Source organism: Zonotrichia albicollis, chromosome 3 (assembly GCF_047830755.1).
Source record: "Zonotrichia albicollis isolate bZonAlb1 chromosome 3, bZonAlb1.hap1, whole genome shotgun sequence".
In the NCBI taxonomy this organism is placed as follows: domain Eukaryota; kingdom Metazoa; phylum Chordata; class Aves; order Passeriformes; family Passerellidae; genus Zonotrichia; species Zonotrichia albicollis.
Genome location: NC_133821.1, coordinates 15,695,139 through 15,715,027, shown reverse-complemented (window position 1 = coordinate 15,715,027; position 19,889 = coordinate 15,695,139). Strand labels below are relative to the sequence as shown.

At 41.4% G+C, this 19,889-nt stretch overlaps 1 protein-coding gene across 1 annotated transcript; it reads right to left on the bottom strand.

Annotated features, from left to right (window-relative positions):
- Window positions 1-693: 693 nt before the first annotated feature.
- LBR (lamin B receptor) lies at window positions 694-19,688 on the bottom strand. Its single transcript, XM_074536830.1, has 14 exons — window positions 19,528-19,688; window positions 14,607-14,787; window positions 12,370-12,564; window positions 10,976-11,059; window positions 10,407-10,584; window positions 9,649-9,842; window positions 8,822-8,876; window positions 7,476-7,670; window positions 6,747-6,850; window positions 6,220-6,345; window positions 5,956-6,124; window positions 4,687-4,767; window positions 4,459-4,581; window positions 694-3,084 (listed from the first exon to the last, which is right to left on the bottom strand). The coding sequence occupies exons 2-14, from the start codon at window positions 14,769-14,771 to the stop codon at window positions 2,924-2,926; spliced, it is 1,830 nt and encodes a 609-aa protein (XP_074392931.1). The 5' UTR covers window positions 14,772-14,787; window positions 19,528-19,688; the 3' UTR covers window positions 694-2,923.
- Between the last annotated feature and the right edge of the window lie 201 nt (window positions 19,689-19,889).

Here is a 19,889-nt window from a genome sequence, read left to right as displayed (position 1 = left end):
AAAATACTTGTTAAAAAGTTCACCGGTTAAGATTTCTTTTTTAAATATTAAAAGAGTGGAAGCTCTATCAAAGCATTTCCTTCTAATTTAAGGGAGCTTCCCCAGCAGAAAGCAGCTCTGTACAGACAGTGCAATATGTTCTCCATCCACACACAGGAAAGGTTTTCCACCCACTCCCCCAAACAGCTCTCACTCCCCTCACAGCAAGAACTGTTCCTCTGCTAAGGTTCTCATGAGCTCTGCTAAATGCAATTTCAGCAAACATTTTTATTACCTATGGGTAAATATCCTTCTGTAAGCAGAACTATCATTCCTGTTCCTGTATATTTCCACTACAGCCTTGTAGGTCAAACTTGCATTTATTTCCTGTGCAGGAACACTTTATGTAGATACAGCCTGATTGGGTTTGCTTTTTACTCCTAATAGAGGCTGTGGGGGAAAATACAATATCCAATAGGCAAACTGAGTGTTAATTCTGTATTTTTGCAGCTGAAGTTTGTTTTTGGAGTAGCAGAAGGGAAGAAGAAATAGAAGCACCACACTTGAGCTTGTAGCCCCCAGCCCACAACCACAGGCACAACAGGAACTCCAGCAAACTCACACCTGTATAAGGAAATACACTTAAATAAGGAAAAGCAATGTCATTTTTAGCAGGTATCCTCATGAATTGGAAAAAAAAATTGCACTACTTAGTTTTAAGCAAAACCTTTATTTTAGCTCATGGGCTCGTTTGTATTAAAAACAGTTACTTCAAAATCAAATTCACATAAAATTCAGCATGTAAAGGAAGCTGCCATTGGTCAGGACCAGGTTCTGAAAGACAAGGGCTCTGAGGGACAGCGGAGCAAACCCTGGGGGCAGCAGATAAAACTGGGAACGCAGCAGGAGCAGCTCCTGCTCCAGGGCTCAGCAATCAGTGCCCCTTCCTTCAGCACATTGAAACCCAGCTGCACTCCAGGGCTCTTTAATGATTTCTCCATTCCCCAGAATTCCCCCAGCAAGGACTGGAACAGCAAATCCCAGTTTCATCTGCTGCTGCACAGGAGGGAACTCTCTCGAGTCTTGTTCGAGGCACTGCTATTTCCTGCCAGCAATCAAAGGACTTGTCTTCAAACAGTTTCCTTACAACACCAACAATCAAGCTACATGATATACACTTCAATTGTACAATTATCTTTAAAAAATGCCCGTGTACAAAATAGGTTATTTTATTTTATTTTTTTTTTAAAAATCACATGCTAGATTTCAATTACATCAACATTTTAAAATAACTGAAAAAATTGATAAATAACATTCCAATTTATTAGGAACACTCCTGCAAGCAAGTGCAGTATCTGCACTTCATTTAATATTCTACTAAGCTTTTTAGGGCAATTTGTGCTATAAACCTCATGTACAAAGTGTGTGAAAAGCTCTTACTTGTGACAACAGAATAAAAGCTAATTAATTAATAAAGCAAGAGTATTTCAGTAAAATCATTCTACTTATGAAGTAAATACCACAAGGGCATATCATTTACAGCCAGTTAGACAAAGAACACAGCTAGTGACCAGAACACATACATTAGTTAAAAAGTCAAATATATACAAAAATATATTAGAAAGTGGTTGAGTTTAACCACAGGCTCATGTAAAAAAATGTCGTTTTAAATAGCAATAGCAAAAAAATAGCTATTTCTCTATCTGCAACAGTACAAAAGGCAACACCTACATATGAGGTAGCAATGCCAAATTAAAAACAAAAAGAAACCAAAAAAACAACTTTGGATTGAGGAGCATTTCCTATATTTTCATAGCATATCTGTCAATACAAATATTTAAATGAACACTTCAATTGTTTCAAGAATTAACTACATTAATTTACAAAACCTTTTATTCAATTAACTTTTTAAAAATTTCTGGAAATTGATTTAGTTCCCGATTTCTCCTGTTTCTAAAAAAGCTATTGCATTTTTCAAACCCAAACACTGTACAGCAAAAACGTGGAGGATTTTATTATACACACTTGGTAAACACTATGGTACATTAAGACTTAATTTACAAAGCTCAGAAGGAGCCAGCTGTGGTCATTTTATCCTTTTGTGCCCAACAGGCGGCCACTGCACGCTTTTTACCCCATGTTCAAGCTGAGGGTTCGTTACTCCCTCCCACAGCCACAGAAAGGCTCTGAGCAGTTTCATCTCCCTTCAGGCTCCCCCTCCAGGCCAGGGGCACTGCCAGGCGGGCTCAGAGCTGCCCTGGCACTCCTGGCACTGCCTCAGCAACAGCTCTGCCCCTTCTCCCAGCCCCATCTCTTCATCCTCTCACAGGTGCAGGGCAGGAGGGGCCAGCTGAGCCTCTCTGACCAAAAAAATGCCATCAATGAAAAGCCAGGAGAGGAACAACCATGTAAAGCTGAGCTGTGCCAGCTCTGGTCAGGGGGCTGCAGGCCCCTCACATCCTCTGCTTCCAGCTCACTGACCAAAAAGACCCTGCTGCTCCTCCAATTCAGGCAACTAAATTGGACATCTGAAGTTAGATGGTACGAGTAACACCAAAAAATGAACTGGATGGAATTTCAGCATTTATTGTATTAAGAAAATAATATACTTTACATCACAGTGCTTAATTAAATGCAATAAAAAAATGTAAACTCAGAATTCTAGATAAAATTTAGCTTGAAAAATTAGGGCTCGAAGAGTTTTGAAAATTCACAATTTTTTTTTTTTTAAAAATTGAAGTCACAGACAGTCAGTTCACATAACTCACACCTCGAAGTTACTGTAAGCAACACCTTCGACGCACTCCAACGTTTGGTGGGGGTTTGTTTGTTTTGTTTTCTTTACAAGCCTAAATACCAACTGCCCAAGTGCAAAGGGAGGAGGTATCTGTCTCTGCAAGGGATGCAGGTGTGGCAGGGCTGTGCCCAGCAGGCCCGGAGTGCTCTAGTAGATGTAGGGGAAGATGCGGTAGGGCACGCGCTGGCAGTAGCGCTCCCACGCCAGCCCGTACTTCTGCTTGCAGTGGTGCTCGTCACGCGCCTCCCGGTGCACCAGCAAGCAGATGAAATAGATCACGTAGAAATAGGGCAGGATGTGATTGAAACCTGCAAAGGGACAAAGTGAACTCAGATTAACAGGACACAGATCTGGAGGTGGGAGCTGATAACGTGTTCGAAGCCGGTGACACATTCGTGCAAGGCTGAAGCGCTGAATATTCAACAGGACAGCGCAACACATGCAGGTAGAGAGAGACCCACAAACCCACAGAAAGTAACTCTGAAAATTGAGATGTGGGGTTGTGAGGGTTCCCAGGACAAGGGGAGAGATGAGAATTTGACTCCATGTTCTCAGAAGGCTGATCTATTATATTTAGACGACATTATTATACCACACCATATCACACCACACCATAAGAAATGCTATACTAAACTATAAAGGATTCATCAGAAGCCTCATAAAGAACGCCAATGAAAGCTGGTGGCTGACTCAGAGTCCAACACAGCTGCCTGGGATTGGTCATTGAGTTAAAACAATCACATGGAACCAATCAAAGCTGCACCTGTTGGTAAATGATCTCCAGACCACATTCCCAAGCAATCAGATAATTATTGCTTTCATTCTTTTCTGAGGCTTCTCAGCTTCCCAGGAGAAGAAATCCTGGTGAAGGGATTTTTCAGAAAATATCGTGGTGACATTTAGAGTCACAAAATCTACCAATTTCACTCTCAATGCCTGCAAAGCTGGCACATATTGAAGTGTTATTGTCATTTAAAGTTCTTTAGTTACCAAAACCATATTTCCATTCAAATCTCTGCACCACCAAAGAGCCCCTCACAAGGTTTTCTCTATTTTGCCTGCAGACATGAGCCAGCTTTGCTCAGAGCACACCACCTGACCTGTGGGTGAAAAGAACTGGAAAGGACCCAGAAATGTGAGACTGCAGCCCAAAAAGCCAAGTGTGTTCTGGGCTGCATCAGGGGGAGCGTGGCAGCAGGTTCTGGCTCTAACCCACTGCTCTGCTCCACCTGAGTGTTGTGTTCACCTCTGTGTATTATTAACAAACACTCTGAAAGATAATTTCACTGTGTTTGAGGACCTTTCTTTTAAATATCTTTCACTTCAAATCCTCCCTGTATGTGGTGGCCCTTGTCTCCAAGCAAACTCCCACTTTTGGGGAACTTCAGCTGAAAATACTCACTAGCCTAAAAAATTTAAAGAACAGCTAATTAGCAAGTAAGTCCCACGGTTATTGAATGATAAAGTGTCAGAGAGATGAGTAAAATCTTTAGTATATGTCAAATCTGCAGCAAGTTAGAAAGGATAAAATAGAAGTAAAAACATGTTGCATTAGACTTATGACAGAAATCTGCCATTCAATAGGGTTTACTATCCCAAATAATTCCCACTTGGCATTTCAAACCCAGACAGATACAAACAAAAGCCTTTTTGCTAAAACCCACTTTAGTCTCAGAACTCACCACAGGGTAGGGACCACGCCAGAGCCATGATGATGTCACCAAGGTAGTTGGGGTGACGAACAAAACCCCACCAGCCCGTGACAAGGAGCCCTTTGCCAGTTGCAGTGGGTATAAACTTCAGATCTGTGAACAGAGTGTTGTGTCAATGCAGTGACTGAAATATGTATTTACACACTACAAAGAGCCAGTGAATAAAGCCCCAGCCAAAGGAATAAGAAATGCACTCACTGGCCAGTTTGGGGTCTGCTGGATTCCGTCGGAAATTGTTCTTCTGAGAATTTGCGCTGCGGAAGATGTAATACCCAATACCTGGAAATAAACATCATGTTGAAAATCAACATCATCTGTTTTACATTTTCAGCATTTTCTGGTTCTCTCAGCTTCAACAAAAGCACTCACAGGCCCTTTGCCACACTTACTCCATCAAAGGCTTTTCCCCAGAGATTCAACTGGTATTTTCTGCTTTACCAGACAGAAATGCCACTGGAAACCTGCATTCCCTAAGATCCTTGTTACTGACTAACTTTGAAGAGACTCTGAAGAAATTTTATTTTCACATCTAAATCTGAGTTATTTAATGTTACACTGAGTTTGAAATTCGCAGAAGGTGATGTGAATTTCACATTGTATGATTACAGCTCTATTTTGCAGCCTAGCACTTTGTTACAGCACCTACTCCATAAACTGACAACTCATTTACAGGATCATGATAATAAAAGAAGCAGACAAGGAATTATCTGGGTTTGGAATTCATATCCCCCATCATTTTCACACAGCAGCTTAAACTTGCTTTTTCCAAAGGTGCATTGAAAAAAAGATGATCACAACATACTTTGAATAAAGATATTATTTTTTTAAATAATAGAAACCCAAGAAAAAACATGAAGTGAAAAAGAAAAAATTATTTTCTGTTTTTCAGTATTGCACATATTAAATTGTACATCTTCTCATTTTTTCTAATTCTTTGTCATGTCTACAAAATTCGAGTGGGTTTTTATTGCTTCTATTCAGGTAACAGGCACAACAAGCACATGTTGGTGCAAATGTAAGGCTGCATAAAGATGTGAGATCTTTTCTCAAAGCAATCAGCTTTGATGAAAAAGATGTTTTCTACTGACGTGTTTGTCACTGTGGCCATCAGGGAAGGAGGTGCAATAGTTACTTTTTCCCCAGGTTCAGAAGAGGGTACTGACTTTTTTTCTTTAAATGAGTTGCTCAGATTGACTTTAAAAAGCATCTATTAAATTCAAAAGATGTTAAGTCACTTCTTTAACTCCAGACAGCACCCACCTAAAGCTGCTGCTCAACAGAACAATTAGGTGTTCAGAGTCTCACCTATCCCTCATTTGCTAAAATGAGAATTTATTATATTCCTTGTATTTCACAGGAGCCAGACCATGGCTGCTGCATCTGAGCTAAAGCTTCACCTCCCATCTCTTAAGACACAATCAGAACTACGTTGTAACCAACACAACAATGACATTTACTGTAACTTACAGTTCAGAACAGTAATTGCAGCAGCAACAGGCCAAGAAATTGTGGTGGGGTGACCCACTAAGTAGAAGGCCTGCAGGCTGTAGACAAATGGAACCCACACCAGATCTCCAAAGGCCAGCATGAATCCAAATCCATCATGGGTAATGTCCATTGTAGTCAAAACAGCTTCCTAGAAACAAGGAGGAAGGAATTTCAGCACTTCCAAAGCCTCCTTCTCTTAACACTAATTAGAAATGGACACAGCTGAAGGGGGTTGGCATTTACCTCATTCCAAAGAGCATCCACCACATAGAGGAGCTGGAAGCTGTTCACGAGAATCATGGACAGGGATGGCACACTGAGATTGTGGATCTTCATCTCAGCCAAGAGCATTGCCAAGTTTATAACAACCTAAGTTAGAAAAGATTTCATTTAAAAGTTCACTTTAAAAGAAAGCAGTCTTTTCTATTACACTACAGGACATTTTAATACCAATGTTTAGTTTAAAAAAAACAATAAACTATTTTACAAGTAAGTTTGCAACTAACCATATTTTGAAGCTGTATAACCTCAACACATGAATACCTTAAAAAGGGTTTTCATTTGCCACAAAACTAAGCTAGAAATTTCCTTCAAGTGAATAAAAATAGTCATTAAAAAACTAGCAACATGGAACTGTTTGTCAGTACTCTATTTTTAAATATCCTTATTTTTAAATATCCTTAATATAAACTATATGTCTGTGTGTGTGTAAAAAAAAATCCCTCAGTGTACTGTTTAAGGAAATAAAATAATTCAGATTACTGACTCACCCAGCCAATTAATCCTGGACGCAACTCACAGAAGTATTTGAGGTCAAAGCTGCCAATACGAGGGTTTAGTTCATGTCCAGTAAAAAAGTCATAAATAAAATACCCTGCAGGTAAGACAAACCTCTGTTAGCAATGCTCTTGTTTTTATCTGCCACTACACTCCTCCCCATAAATAAAATCCCACTTTCCACTAATGTTCTCTCATTACAAATTTTTAAAAGCCTTCAGATTGGCAAAAAAAAGAAATTTGAAGAGTATGTGCAAAATACAAAACAAAAGCTACATATTTTGTATTTTGTATTTTAAGATGCCCTAATTTTTTATTAATTAGGAGGACTAAACACTTTAGAAGTTCTCCCTGACACTTGTCCCTTCTTTATTTTCAGCCTTATCCTGAAGCTTACATCACAATGAACATGAACATGATCATACGGCATTTATTAATTTTACATGTTCTCCTACTTAATTGCTTTTGTCTAGGAAAAAGAATTCCATTTAACTGTGACAATTACCCATCCATCAAAAAAGGTGGACAAGAAGGAAAACACCATGCCCTGACTTCATATCTGGGATTGAGTTTGTGGGGGAAAAAAAAACCAAACAACAGTTCACAGAGCCAAACTAAAGTCACAGTATTATAATTACAGGCTGGATTTGGGGCTGGTTATGTGTAGAAATGAAACTATAGCACACAATTGGAAAGGAATCACCCAGAATGTTCCAACTCACCAGAATTTCCGCCTGGTGCCAGCTCCTCCTCAGGCGCCCTCAGGGACCGCACGTACAGGTAAACGCTCAGCGCCAGAGCAAAGGCGGCGGCTGCCACTGCAAACTGCACCAGCTCATCGTACAAATAATGGAGCTCAAATCCAAAGTACAACAAAGCTCCAATGGCTGCAGCAGTCAAAATAAAAGCATAAAACCCTAAAGGATGTAGAAATAAGATATATTAGTCAAAATAAAAAAAAAATTATCTTTTTAGTAGGGCCGACCTAATCCAACCCTTCTGCGCTTTTACTCCTTCCAATATTTGTCCATATTCCAGTAACGCCTTGGACATCCCATGGTTCAAACTTCGGGGGCACAGCAATCACTAAGGGACTCTGAGCCCTGAAGCTGTGCTCACCAAAAGGACAACAGGCAGGAACGCTCTAAATACTTCTCAATTTTTTATGCCATAGGATCCAATTTCAGATTTTAGTGGAAAAATGGACACTGGCACTACTAATGGATAATGAGAGCAGGTCACAAAGTCTCATCTATGAGACAGCTGAGACACCCTTATTCTCATCTTTGAATTATCTTCATATATAGCTTGACACAGATAGAGGTAATTAAAGTATTAAAATGACTTCTCAAGAAGATAAAACTTGAACACAAGCACTTTTGCATACTTTGAGAGTATAATTTCACACAGAATGGATTGATGCCCAAACAGGAGCAGGCAGTTCTCTGCTGCCCTCAGCTAAGGACTTGCTATGGATCCCTTCACAGGTTAGAAGGAACCTCCAGGGTTCACCTGGTCTAGCTCAGCTGGAGCCTCCTGTGCTTCACTTGGTGCCCAGTGCCTCCTGTCCTTACCTTTCCTCAAGACTTTTAAATTTGCTTTTAAAATTAGCCTTTGCAGCACCAAGACAATGGCTCTTCTTTTTTAACAATCCAAATTATGTAGCTTATTTCCTCCCTTTATCAGAATGCATGGCACAACTACAGACAAAAGCCCAAAACCAAGACAGGTATGAGAAGCCTCGAGGAGTCACTTTTGCAGGATGTAACTCCCCTTATTTGTTACTTCCAGCCCTATTCCAGCTTTAAATGGCACATCTTACCAGACTATGACAAAAGTAATTCACTACCACCCCACACAGTGTGATGTCCTGCTCTTGGGTCACTCAGTTCCTGATGATTACTAAGCACCTTTTTCCAAGAAAAGGCTCATCCTATTTTACCCAAGGTTTACAACAGATAGGCTCTCTGGTCAAACTGTATTTTTCAATATTTGTGTTTTATGGTGCTGAGCTCTGCAAATCACACAATGGAATCAGTTCTGGAATAACCAGCTGCAGCATGCTCACCATTTATCCGGTACTGCAGTCTCCTCCCACTGGCAAGAGGCAGGCCTTCTACAACCTGAGGAGAATAAAATCTTAATGCTCAACAAAATGTTTTCTGTAGGCCCTTCAGGTGAGGAAAAGCAAGCTCAACTCTGTTAGAAAGGCATTCAGTCAAAGCAACCAGGCTGGACACACTCAAACCTGAAGCTCATGCACTGTTCTAAAAAACATACTCTGGACAGCAAATGAAAAAGATTAGCAGTTTCAAATAAAAATGTTATTTACAATAAACCTCTTCTTAAGCAGCTCCAAGAAAGCAGAACTTCTCCAGTCATTGTGAACATGTACAGCAATAAAACATGATTGATCTACTTCAGAGTGTCCTTTCAGAATCTGCCACTAACCCTCAAGTCACAAGAGAGGGATGGAGAGCCTTTGCCAGATATTCATACATATGGCTAGAATGGTTTATAGATTCCTGTAAATGAAGATTGTATTCCAAAATGCTGCATATCCACAAGAAACTGAGTATTGAAATAGTTTGTGAAATTAAAAGTCAGACACCTAAAACTCTTCTAGAATTCCATCGAGCAAAGTCTGTCCACACTTTGATCTGAATGCCTATAAAATGCCTTCTGCCTTCTCTAATGGAAGGCTCTGAAATGCAGAAATTCTGAACCAGCTGAGCTGCTTTAAGCTTACAGAAATCTGCAGCTGCTATATTTCAGTTTACTATGAAAAACTCATTAAATTCCTTTCAAATTCACTGCATTTAGAACACACCTCACCTTCCAGCCTAACACCCAGTTTAGTTGCCCATAAAGGCCCAAGTGCTCCCAAGAGCCTACCTTTCCAATCGGCAGCAAGTAAAATGCAGCTTGAAGGAAAAACCACAGGAGAATGACACCAAACACCCTCCAATCCCAAAGACTCTCAAGTGCTGGCAGAGGAGGGAGGTTCAGAAGACTTGGATCATCTTGTTTGCACATCAACAGCAGGTAGAATACAGTAGCAGGCAGGACTAACATCAGCATGAAGGTCCCTGTAAACAGACATCATGGCATGTTAGAAGGTGAGTACAGAAAATTTAAAAAAAAATTTCAATCCCACTAAAAGAACCCAATATTAAGTAACAAAGAAGAGGTTTCCATTATTTTCTCCTGAACAAGACAGCAGCAATCCCACAGTCATGTAACAGGACACTGAGACATTCTTCTCACCCCCATACAAGGTCACCTACCATGGGATCACACTCATTGCATCCCTTCCAAAATAATCCCAAAACTGTCTAAAAATACTTTACTGTCAAGTTTCAAGCACCTACATTTTGAAAATGTAAAAGCTTTGCTAGTTAATTGTTAAATTTAACTTAGAAGTATTTAAATCTCACTGTGGCAAGGGGCAGCACAAGATCTCTGCTGTATTTCACATATGAACCAAGTGCAATAAAGTTCTTTGCAACCAAATCAAGTGAAACACAACAATTTTACTCTGAATTCTGCAGCGAAGGTCCAAAAAGCAGTTCTTGACATGACAGTATGGTCAATAAGTAAAAAGCCACAAAATAGTACCAATTTTCAACTATTAAGACAATTTGCACACATACCAATCCTTCCCCCAAACTCCATCTCCTTTGTTTTTGTTGATACTTTCTCAATTGGTTTCACAGCCACAAAAGTTTTTTTCTCTGAATAGATCTCTTCTTTTTTCTTGTCATCCTTCCTCGAACGCAAGCTGTACTGATCGAGCACGCGCTTGATTTCCAGGTCTGGTTTTAACTTTTGCTGTAAACGAATAAAAATAATTTATTTACTGAAAGGTTTCCCAGTGATTTTACTTTAGTGGATATTTCAGAGGACATTACTCACTGTAGAACACCAATGTACAATTATCCATTCGTACAAAGAGCCTGCTAAAACCAGGCATAGTTACTATTAGGCTGTGATCACAGATCCTCCTTTCCCACCCTCCCCTTTCCCTTCTGCCACGTGCCTGGGCACCAGATAACAATCAGGACAATTTAAAATCACTTTCTCTGTAGCAACTTACTCAACCTATAAGTTTTATGTTGCCTTCTATTTCTGTTTGATTATTGTATTGCCCTCTTCTAGGAATTTCTGAGAGAGCCAAGCTAGCAGTGTGACAAAAAGCTAAGAGCAAATTCTGTGTTCTTACCTCCAAGACAATGCAGGATGTGGCATTTTTCTCTGTACTTTCAGGCTCACCATTGTACCTTTTGGTGTTATTCTCACTCGGTTTCTGGTCAAAACAAGAAACAGAGTTTAAGCTTTCAGTGTCCTATATAGGGCAGTGTTCCGCAGAACTGAAAGTTTGGATTTCTATAAAATACCTCTGAAGAAATAAATTCTCTCATAAAAATTCTTCTCCAGTGAGTCTAGCTTACACAGCTCTGGGAAGACATGACTCATATGTTTTATTTCAACTCAAGTTTTGTTGAAGAGAACCTGGTCCTTCCAGTCTTACAAGAGCCAACAGATCAATCCTACTCCTCAAAGAGAAGCCAGGACAAAACCACCAAAGACTTTTTGACCCTTTTATCCCAAAAGGTTAAAAGTACTAAAAGTAAACAGCAGCTGCTGGCTAAAAAGCTACTTAAAACCAGATTGTGAATCACAGGCACTGGATCACACAGCTCCAAGGAACTCACTGCAAAACAAACCCCACAACTATTTCAGTGCCCAAGAGTACCCATTTACTCAACCTATCTAGCTAGTTTATATTAATCTGGTTTAATCTAGCTGAAATCTAACTAAAACCTGTTCATTCCCAATAGATCAGCAGAATGCACTTCCAGTTCCAGGGACTGTGTCTCAGACAAGTGAGAAACCATCTCAAGGGCACAAGAGATGCTGTTTGTCTTTTCACAGAGAAACATCACCTCTACTCCTCTTCACTTAAAGATCACCAGAACCATTTGTAGCACTCAATCTTCACAAAAATGCTAAGAACAAACGTAATAAATATCAGCTAGGCACCAGATACTGGTAAACTTAGAAATCCTTACAAGTTAGTTTTTACAATGAAATCAGTTTTACAATATTACCCATCACAAGGCCATATTTAAATATTCCACACTGTATGTTTTCCACTACTGTTGCACAAAACTGTATATGGTACAGAACTCATTTTATTTCAAATCCTAATACCTACCTGCTATGTAGCAATTAACAGACCCAAAAGTAAGCTAACTTCCATTGCCCCATTTCACAAGTGGAAGCACATGGCTAACAATTACTTCAGTATTAAATATTTTAAATTTTGTTTGTTTGGATTATGAGCTCTCAGTATCACCAAATTCAAGTGGAACTTTATCACCTTGGTTTGCCTCTCAAGAATTTCCTCAAACTTTGCAAGCTAGAAACCCAATTTCTAAAGAAAAAAAAAAGGCAGTTCTGAGATATACTTTTATGCTGTCTGGGGAACATGAACTGGCTTTTGCAATGATAAACCCACTCTGCAAAAAAACAATCTTTCACAAGTAGCAAAAGTTTCTTTAACTAAAAATCCAGCAAACCCCCGCATAAAAAGCCAACAAACAGAACAAATACCGGCAGAGCTATGCTGGGCTCCTGGCTGGGTTTCTTTTTGTCCTCCTTGTGCTCCCTGCTCTGGGAAGCAGAGCGACGCCTGCCCTTGGCCGGCCGGCCGGGAGAGCGCGAGCGGGATCGGGAGCGGCTGCTGCTCCTGCGGGAGGGAGAGCTCGAGGAGGACTGGCTCTTCCTGTGCTTGAACGATGACTGCGACTGAACAAAGATGGAAAACAAGCAAAATCTTAGCATGAACCAAAGAACAATTTTAGAAACATGGGGGGGTTTGTGATGAGGACTCTGGCACACAGTTCTGTAGATCTGTCTCGTATTTCCTCTACTGATGCTCTACAAAGGCTGGTAAGAAAGAGCAACTGCAGAATACTCATTTTGCTGGCAATTCCCAGAGAAGCCTGTTCCAAGTCCAACTGTTGAAGCTGCAGAAATCAGGCTATGGACGTAAGCTACAAAGTGAGCACCAAGCTGTTTGGCACACCACCCTCTCAATCCTGTGCACAGGGAGAGGAATTCAGAGCTGCCTCCCAAGCCCTCAGTGGCTGCTCTCACTTCCACCATTCAGCTTTATTAATGCATTTGAATAGCAAGGGTCATCACCTGTGTGAGGCAACACAGCCTCAGCACTAAAATCAACACTAAAAACCCAAGTCAGCCTAATCATTTAATTATATCTGGTAACTAATTTCATAAACAAAAGCACTTAACCCCAAAAGCACTGTTTGATTTCTCTGGGAAGTCTACAATGTTGATTTCCCCATGTAAAATTTCCACAATGCAACTTTTACAATCAAAGGCATTTTCCCAGTTTGGGTCTGCTAACCTGCATGCAGCAGGAACAAATCACAAAGTCTTGAAACAGTCAAAACAGCTGCCTACCTCAAGGCAGAAATATTCTGGTCCCAAAAGAGAAGGCCACTGACTGGGCATGGACACTGCCACCAGAAGTGACACTAAAGCTCACATAAAGGCACACAAACTGGCTTTGAACCCATGAGGTTTCAGAACAGGCCAGAGAAATGACTACAGTGAACATTTAAACAGGGTTTTTTCCTCCTGCATTAATCATTTTAAACTGGCTATGAAGTTTGAAAGGCCTTTATTAGTAACAAAAAATAAAATAATGATAAGTAAAGAGGAAGAAATATGCTTATATGACATGAACCTTTCTCAAGGGATTGCAGTTGTCACAAACACCTCATGAAGCCTTTGAGGACCTGAACAAGCAGAAGCTCTTTGCAGAAGTTTTAAGTGTGAGCTTGAAGGGCATGCACTGTTTGTATTTAGCGACATGTAACTGCATCTTCACATTTGTTATCAAATTTTCTTATTTAGAGATGGAAAGCCATCAAATTAATATCAACCCATTGATTACTGCCTTTGTAAGGTACTCAAACCAAGTTTTTAATGAAAAATCCTGCTACAGAGTTCCTGAAGAATCAGACTTGGTTTTCCTCAAAATATGATACTTTTTTTAACATAAATAAAACAACTATGAAGCTTTAAATATGGGGTAATTCTGAATTTCTACTTGAGGTGTCACAAAGGAAGAAATTTTTACTTAGCACCAATTCCTTGAAGAAGTTAACAAAAATTTGCAAAGTAACTACCCAGTCCTACTGAAGTACTGAAAATTAAATACATGTGTGCTCACTGTGAAAAATGCCAATCGCTTCAGAATTTACAAGTTTAATAGTAATAAAATGGTTATAAAAATAGTACTATAATTAGAGTAATAATAGAAACAAGGAGTTACAGACAGTCTGGGTGCCTCTTTCTGGGTAGCATGAGCCTGGAAAAGGACCCACGTTAACAGAGGGTTAACCCTTAAAAGCAACAGCCTCTTGCATATTCATACACCTCATACATGATGCATAAATTCCATTCAAACACAGGATTCTGTCTGGTCAGTGTCAGCTTCTTCCTCTGAATCCTAATGGCATTCTCAGGGCTGAGCAAGGTGGGAAGAAATTTGTTCCTTCTGATAATGGAGCAATAAATTCTTTTTTTCTGAAAGATTTAGGTGTCCTGTGGATGCTATCTCAGTGAGAGTACCTCATTCCTGTCTTTAAAAATCCCACATACATAGTGTCTATTTGAACATCATGTGATAAGTTAAAACTATATTGAACACACTACTTAAAAAAATTAACACGGCATAGCTTTCTAACTTTCTAACACATATAATATTAATTTGAATATTTACAAAAAGCCAATCATGACACACCCATTTTCACACTCACCCTTATGTCACTTTCCTTGAGTGCAAGCTCAGTTCCATCCTTGTACTTGACAGTGTAGAGATGAGCCACATCATCGTAGCTGGTCACCTGCACCTCGTAGTACAGGACGCTGCCCGGCCAGCGGCCCATCACCACCTCGCCATCAGCGAACTTGCGGCTGGGCATCTTCCACACACGGCGCCTGCAAAGCAAACCCCTCGCTGACAGGGCAGCCAGACACCAGCCTGCACCTTCCCCTCCTCTCTGCCTGTGTCATGGCACTGAAATGGGCACACTTTCAACAAGTCTCCACTTGAAATAGGGAAAAGGGTGTGTGGTAAGAAAACAGCAGTGGTGTCTTAGAATAGAGACAGGATTGAAGGTGCACACTCTGGACAAACATTCAGCTAGTACTGAACTACAATACACAATCTCCATCATCAGGCAAAGAACATCTTTGACCAAAATAATGCAGCCCATCTTATCTAGAGAGAAATGCAATTACATGGTACTGAAGTGTCCTCTAAGCCTTGTTTCCTGTGGTTCTACAGAAATTACACAAGTGATGATTTCTGAACATTACACATCCCCAATCACTCAACACTTACAGCCACATTACAGTCTTTCTTCGATTTATTATACCAAACGCTCCAAAGTTACGAAACTTCAGAATTTAAGCTCCTGTCTGGGTTGAACATTTTTTATTTTCCATCTCTTTAACAAAAGGGCACGATGCCTTTTCCAGGGCTCCGTGGGAAAACAAAGCTCAGCATCAGAGCGATCCCACAGCAACCTGAAAAATGAAATTCTATCCCCCATTGCATCATCAGGCTTTTATTTGATATTAACAAAACGTGGTGTGAGTAACTACTACCCTTGGGAAAAACCACAACTACAACTTAGAGGAAGTTGTTTCAAGTGTAAACTCCTGCAGAACTGTTTGTATAATGCTCTGTGTTAGCCACTGCCTTCTGAAACAGATACCCCAAGCAGAATATACTTTTAATCACCACGTATCAAGTGAGACTACCTTAAAAGTCTAAGATGAAATATCCACTAAGTAACTAAGGTGAAATAAATGTATACTAAATAACTAAGATGAGATAAATATATACTAAATAACTAAGGGGAAATATACACTAAATAACTAAGGTAAAATATACACTAAAAAACTAAGATGAAGTAAATATACACTAAATAACTAAGGTGAATATACACTAAATAACTAAGGTAAAATAAATATATACTAAATAACTAAGGTGGGATATACACCAACATAACTAAGGTAAAATAAATATATACTAAATAACTAAGGTGAAATATACACTAACATAACTAAGGTGAAATAAATACATATTAAATAACCAAGGTGAAATATACACTAAATGACCAAGGTGAAATAAATATACACTAAATAACTAAGGTGAAATATACACTAACATAACTATGGTAAAATATACACTAAATAACTAAGGTGAAATATATACTAAATAACTAAGGGGAAATACACACTAAGTAACTAAGGTGAAATAAATAAACACTAAATAACCAAGGTGAAATAAATATACACTGAATAACAAAGGTGAAACATACACTAAATAACTACGGTAAAATAAATATGCACTAAATAACTAAGGTGGAATACACACTAAATAACTAAGGGGAAATAAATATATATTAAATAACCAAGGTGAAATATATACTAAATAACTAAGGGGAAATACACACTAAGTAACTAAGGTGAAATAAATATACACTCAATAACCAAGGTGAAATACACACTAACATTTGTACTGGCACCCTGTGTACAACCAACACAGAACTCAGAGGGGATGGCAGGGACAGGGAACAAACACAAACTATAAAATGTTGGAGTCAAAGTATTTAATTTTAACTTGTTTGCTTTATCAATTTGATAAGAAAGTGAAACCACACAAACTAAGGTAAATACAAGTCTTTAATTAGTTAATCATTACATATTAACTAACCTGCAGTGAAAAGTTAAGATTCTTGGGGAAAAAATACTGTTAATATTCAATCACAGACCTTCATCCCACACTGGGGGATGGGGCTCAGTGAGGTTTTACAACCAACATTCATTCTGGCACTTTCTGACATTGCTGCTGATGATAAATTTTACACCTGTGTAGCTCTCCAAGTCAAAAATCAAACAAATTCAGCAGAATTCCCTCATATGGATTTTATTACTAATACCCCAAACTGCTTCAGACCAGAAATACCTGGCCATCCCCTCTGCTGTATAACATTTGAAGGAGAAAAAAAAGTTTTATAATTTGGTTTCAGTGACACTTGCCAGTCAGAAAAATGATGAGCTCTAGTCTGGGCTTGTCAGGCCTGTGCTATTCCAGCTCTTCTGCCTTCTAACTCGTGTTTGCTGTCCCAGTTTCTTGTTTCTGTCTCATTCTCACTCCTCCAATTTTCTTTTATCCCAGACAGCTGAACCCCTTCAAATTCATAGCTCTGCTTCTTATGACAAGTTCTCCATTCTCTCCTTAGCCCCCATCTTGGAGTCTTTGTGGATTTTCTGCCCTTGCTCAGCAGACCAGTCCCGGTTCCTCTTTGCCACCTCAGCCCAGCTCTGCTCTCACTCCCCGTTTGTGTCTCCCTGTGCAGCTCCCTCAGGCACAGAGAGCTGTCCCTGCTCCCTGGCAGCCTCCTGCAGCCCCAGCCCCTCCCTGCCCTCCCACCTGAGCCCCGGAGCTGCTGAGGGCACTCACAGCTGTGCCCAGATGTCCCCACGACTCCATTTCCCCTCTGCTGCTGCACTTCCACAGCCCAGCCAGGTTTTCCCCTCCTGAGCTGCAGCACCTCAGGCACAGCTGCAGACCTGGGGCCTGAGCAGGACAAAGCTGAACTCACACAGAGCTGTACAAAACACATCTTTTCTCAAAGAGAGTAACATGTTTTCATGAAGTTGTCACTGAGGACATGTAAACTGGTTTTTTTCCAATTTACAGCAACCACTCCAGAATTTAGACACAATTTCTGAATTTGAATTCATAAGGATAATAAAATGCAATTCTCTGCCAGATTTCAAAACCCAGCACTTCTGTATGCAAACACACAGTCCAAAGAAAAATTAACTTGATGATTTAATTATTGTGAAAGGCAGAAAGACATTCCCTTCCTCCAACTTTGATCCCAAAAGGAGCTCAAGTTAGCTTTAAAAAATTGATAAATGTGGTTGAAAGACCTGTAGCTAAATCCATGTCATGTAATTCAGCCTGAGGCAGATACTGCCAATGTGAGATTCCAAAATAACAAATCAGCAAGTGAAAATATCTTCTGACTCAAATCTTATTAATGGGAAAATTTATGTATTTTTCAATTCTTTTCCTTAACTATTACAGCTTAATAATAAGCTCAAATATTAAACATTAAAATAATAAATGTAACTTCTTGCCCTATTCCTCATTCCTTACATCCCACTTCAAAAAGCTGCACCTTTAAAGGCAGCCTTCATCTGTTCAGATGAACACACAATTACTGCCATTCAGAAGAGAAAAGACAGGAAGTCTTTCCAAAAAAATTTTGTTTAGAGATTACATTTTTCATGTACTGCTCTTTCAAGCTCTACACACCCCTGATGATTTTCATGCTATCAGCTGGCATCAGCCTAATATTCCCAGAAGCTCTGCACAAACTTTTGAATTCTCAGGGCTTTAAAACATAAATCCAAAGAAAATAATCTCATACAATGAACCCTGCACTGTACAGACACCTGAGTGCAAGTTTAGCCACTTACTCAGGAGATGAAATTTGTGTTTTCTCTACCATTACAATTTTCCTTCAGGAATCTAGATTCTAAGAGAAAGGCTCCAAAGGACTTTGTATCCTATACCAAGCCAAGCCAATTAATGCAAATCTCCCTGGAGCATGAAAGTGGGTAAAGAACAAAAGTTTCTGCTGACTCAAACAAGAATGAAATAATTAAAAAGAAACTTGGCTGAGAAACATTATTGCCCCACGCATGCATTTCTGGTCTGCTTAATGACTCTCTCACTAGAGATGTGGGGAAGATATTTCAGCGTGGAGAAAGTGATGACTGCTACCTTGTAGCCACAGGGAGATCAGCAAAGTTGGGCACACAGTTTTAGTAATAAATAAACACTAAACAAGTTTTCCCTCGTGGGAGAAAAAAGTTCAGTAATTCCATTTACTAATTCTGACATTTCACCACTGCTAGGCAGTCAGAGGAGGGAGCCAGCTGAATGCAAGAAGAAATGCAGGAAAATACAGAAAACGCTGACAGTCAAGGATAACAACACGTGGAAAGTTATGAATTCACCACAGAGAGCTGTGCAGGATCTTCTCAGCAACACCATTACTCTCTCCACATTCAGAACAGTGGAGGCACCTAGTCCTGTCCAAACCAACTTAACATCACCGCTAAAAACAAGCACCAATACGCCTCGAGGCAAAAACAACAACCCATCAACCCGCGGGCTGGGAACCGAGGATCTTGCCTTTAAAAAACCTTTCTGCCGGAAACCCCGCGGCAGGAACGGGAGCCGGGCAGGGCGGGCCCGGGAGCGGCGGCCGCTGTTGACAGGAAGGCCCCACGTGCCGCCCAGGCCCGGCCCCTCAGCCCCGCCCCTCCCGCGGCCCGGGCCTGGCGCGGCGCCTCCGCCGCGGGGGAAGGGAGGGGCCGGGCCGCGCCGCCCCTCAGCGGCCTACTCCCGCTCGGAGCCCGGCGCGGCTGAGCGGCCCCGCTTTGTTCGGCTCCGCCGCGCCACCTCCGGTGCTCCGAGCGAGGCGCCCGCGCCACCCGTCTGCCCGCCGGGAGCGAGGCCCGAGCGCGGGCCGCAGCCATCAACCTGAGCGCTTCCCGCCGGGAAAGCCGCCAAGGAAACGCTGCTGGGGAGGGGAGGGGGTGGGAGGTGGGGGTATCCGGGCCCGCGCGCGCCGCCGTTCCCGTTACCTGGAGGCCGCCCGCGCCGGGCCGGGCCGGAGGCGGTTCCGCGGAGCGGCGGGAGCGGGGCCCGAGCGCGCGCCGCTCTCCGCTGAGGGGAACAACCGCCCCGCCGAGCGACGGTTACGGCCGCGCGCACGGCCCCGCCCCTTCGCCCGCCCCGCCAAGCGCGCCCATTGGCCGGAACGTGCCGTTTGAATCGCGGGGTGGCCGCGCCCCATTGGCTGCGCCGGCGATGGCGCGGTCCGCGTGCCCGGCCCCGCCCCGCCCCGGCGTGAGGGGAGCGGCGGTGGCGGCGGAGAGGGGGGGAGGAGGGAGGGAGGCGCTCGCCCCCCCCCAACGCCTTCCCCCGCCGCCCCTCACGGCGGGTG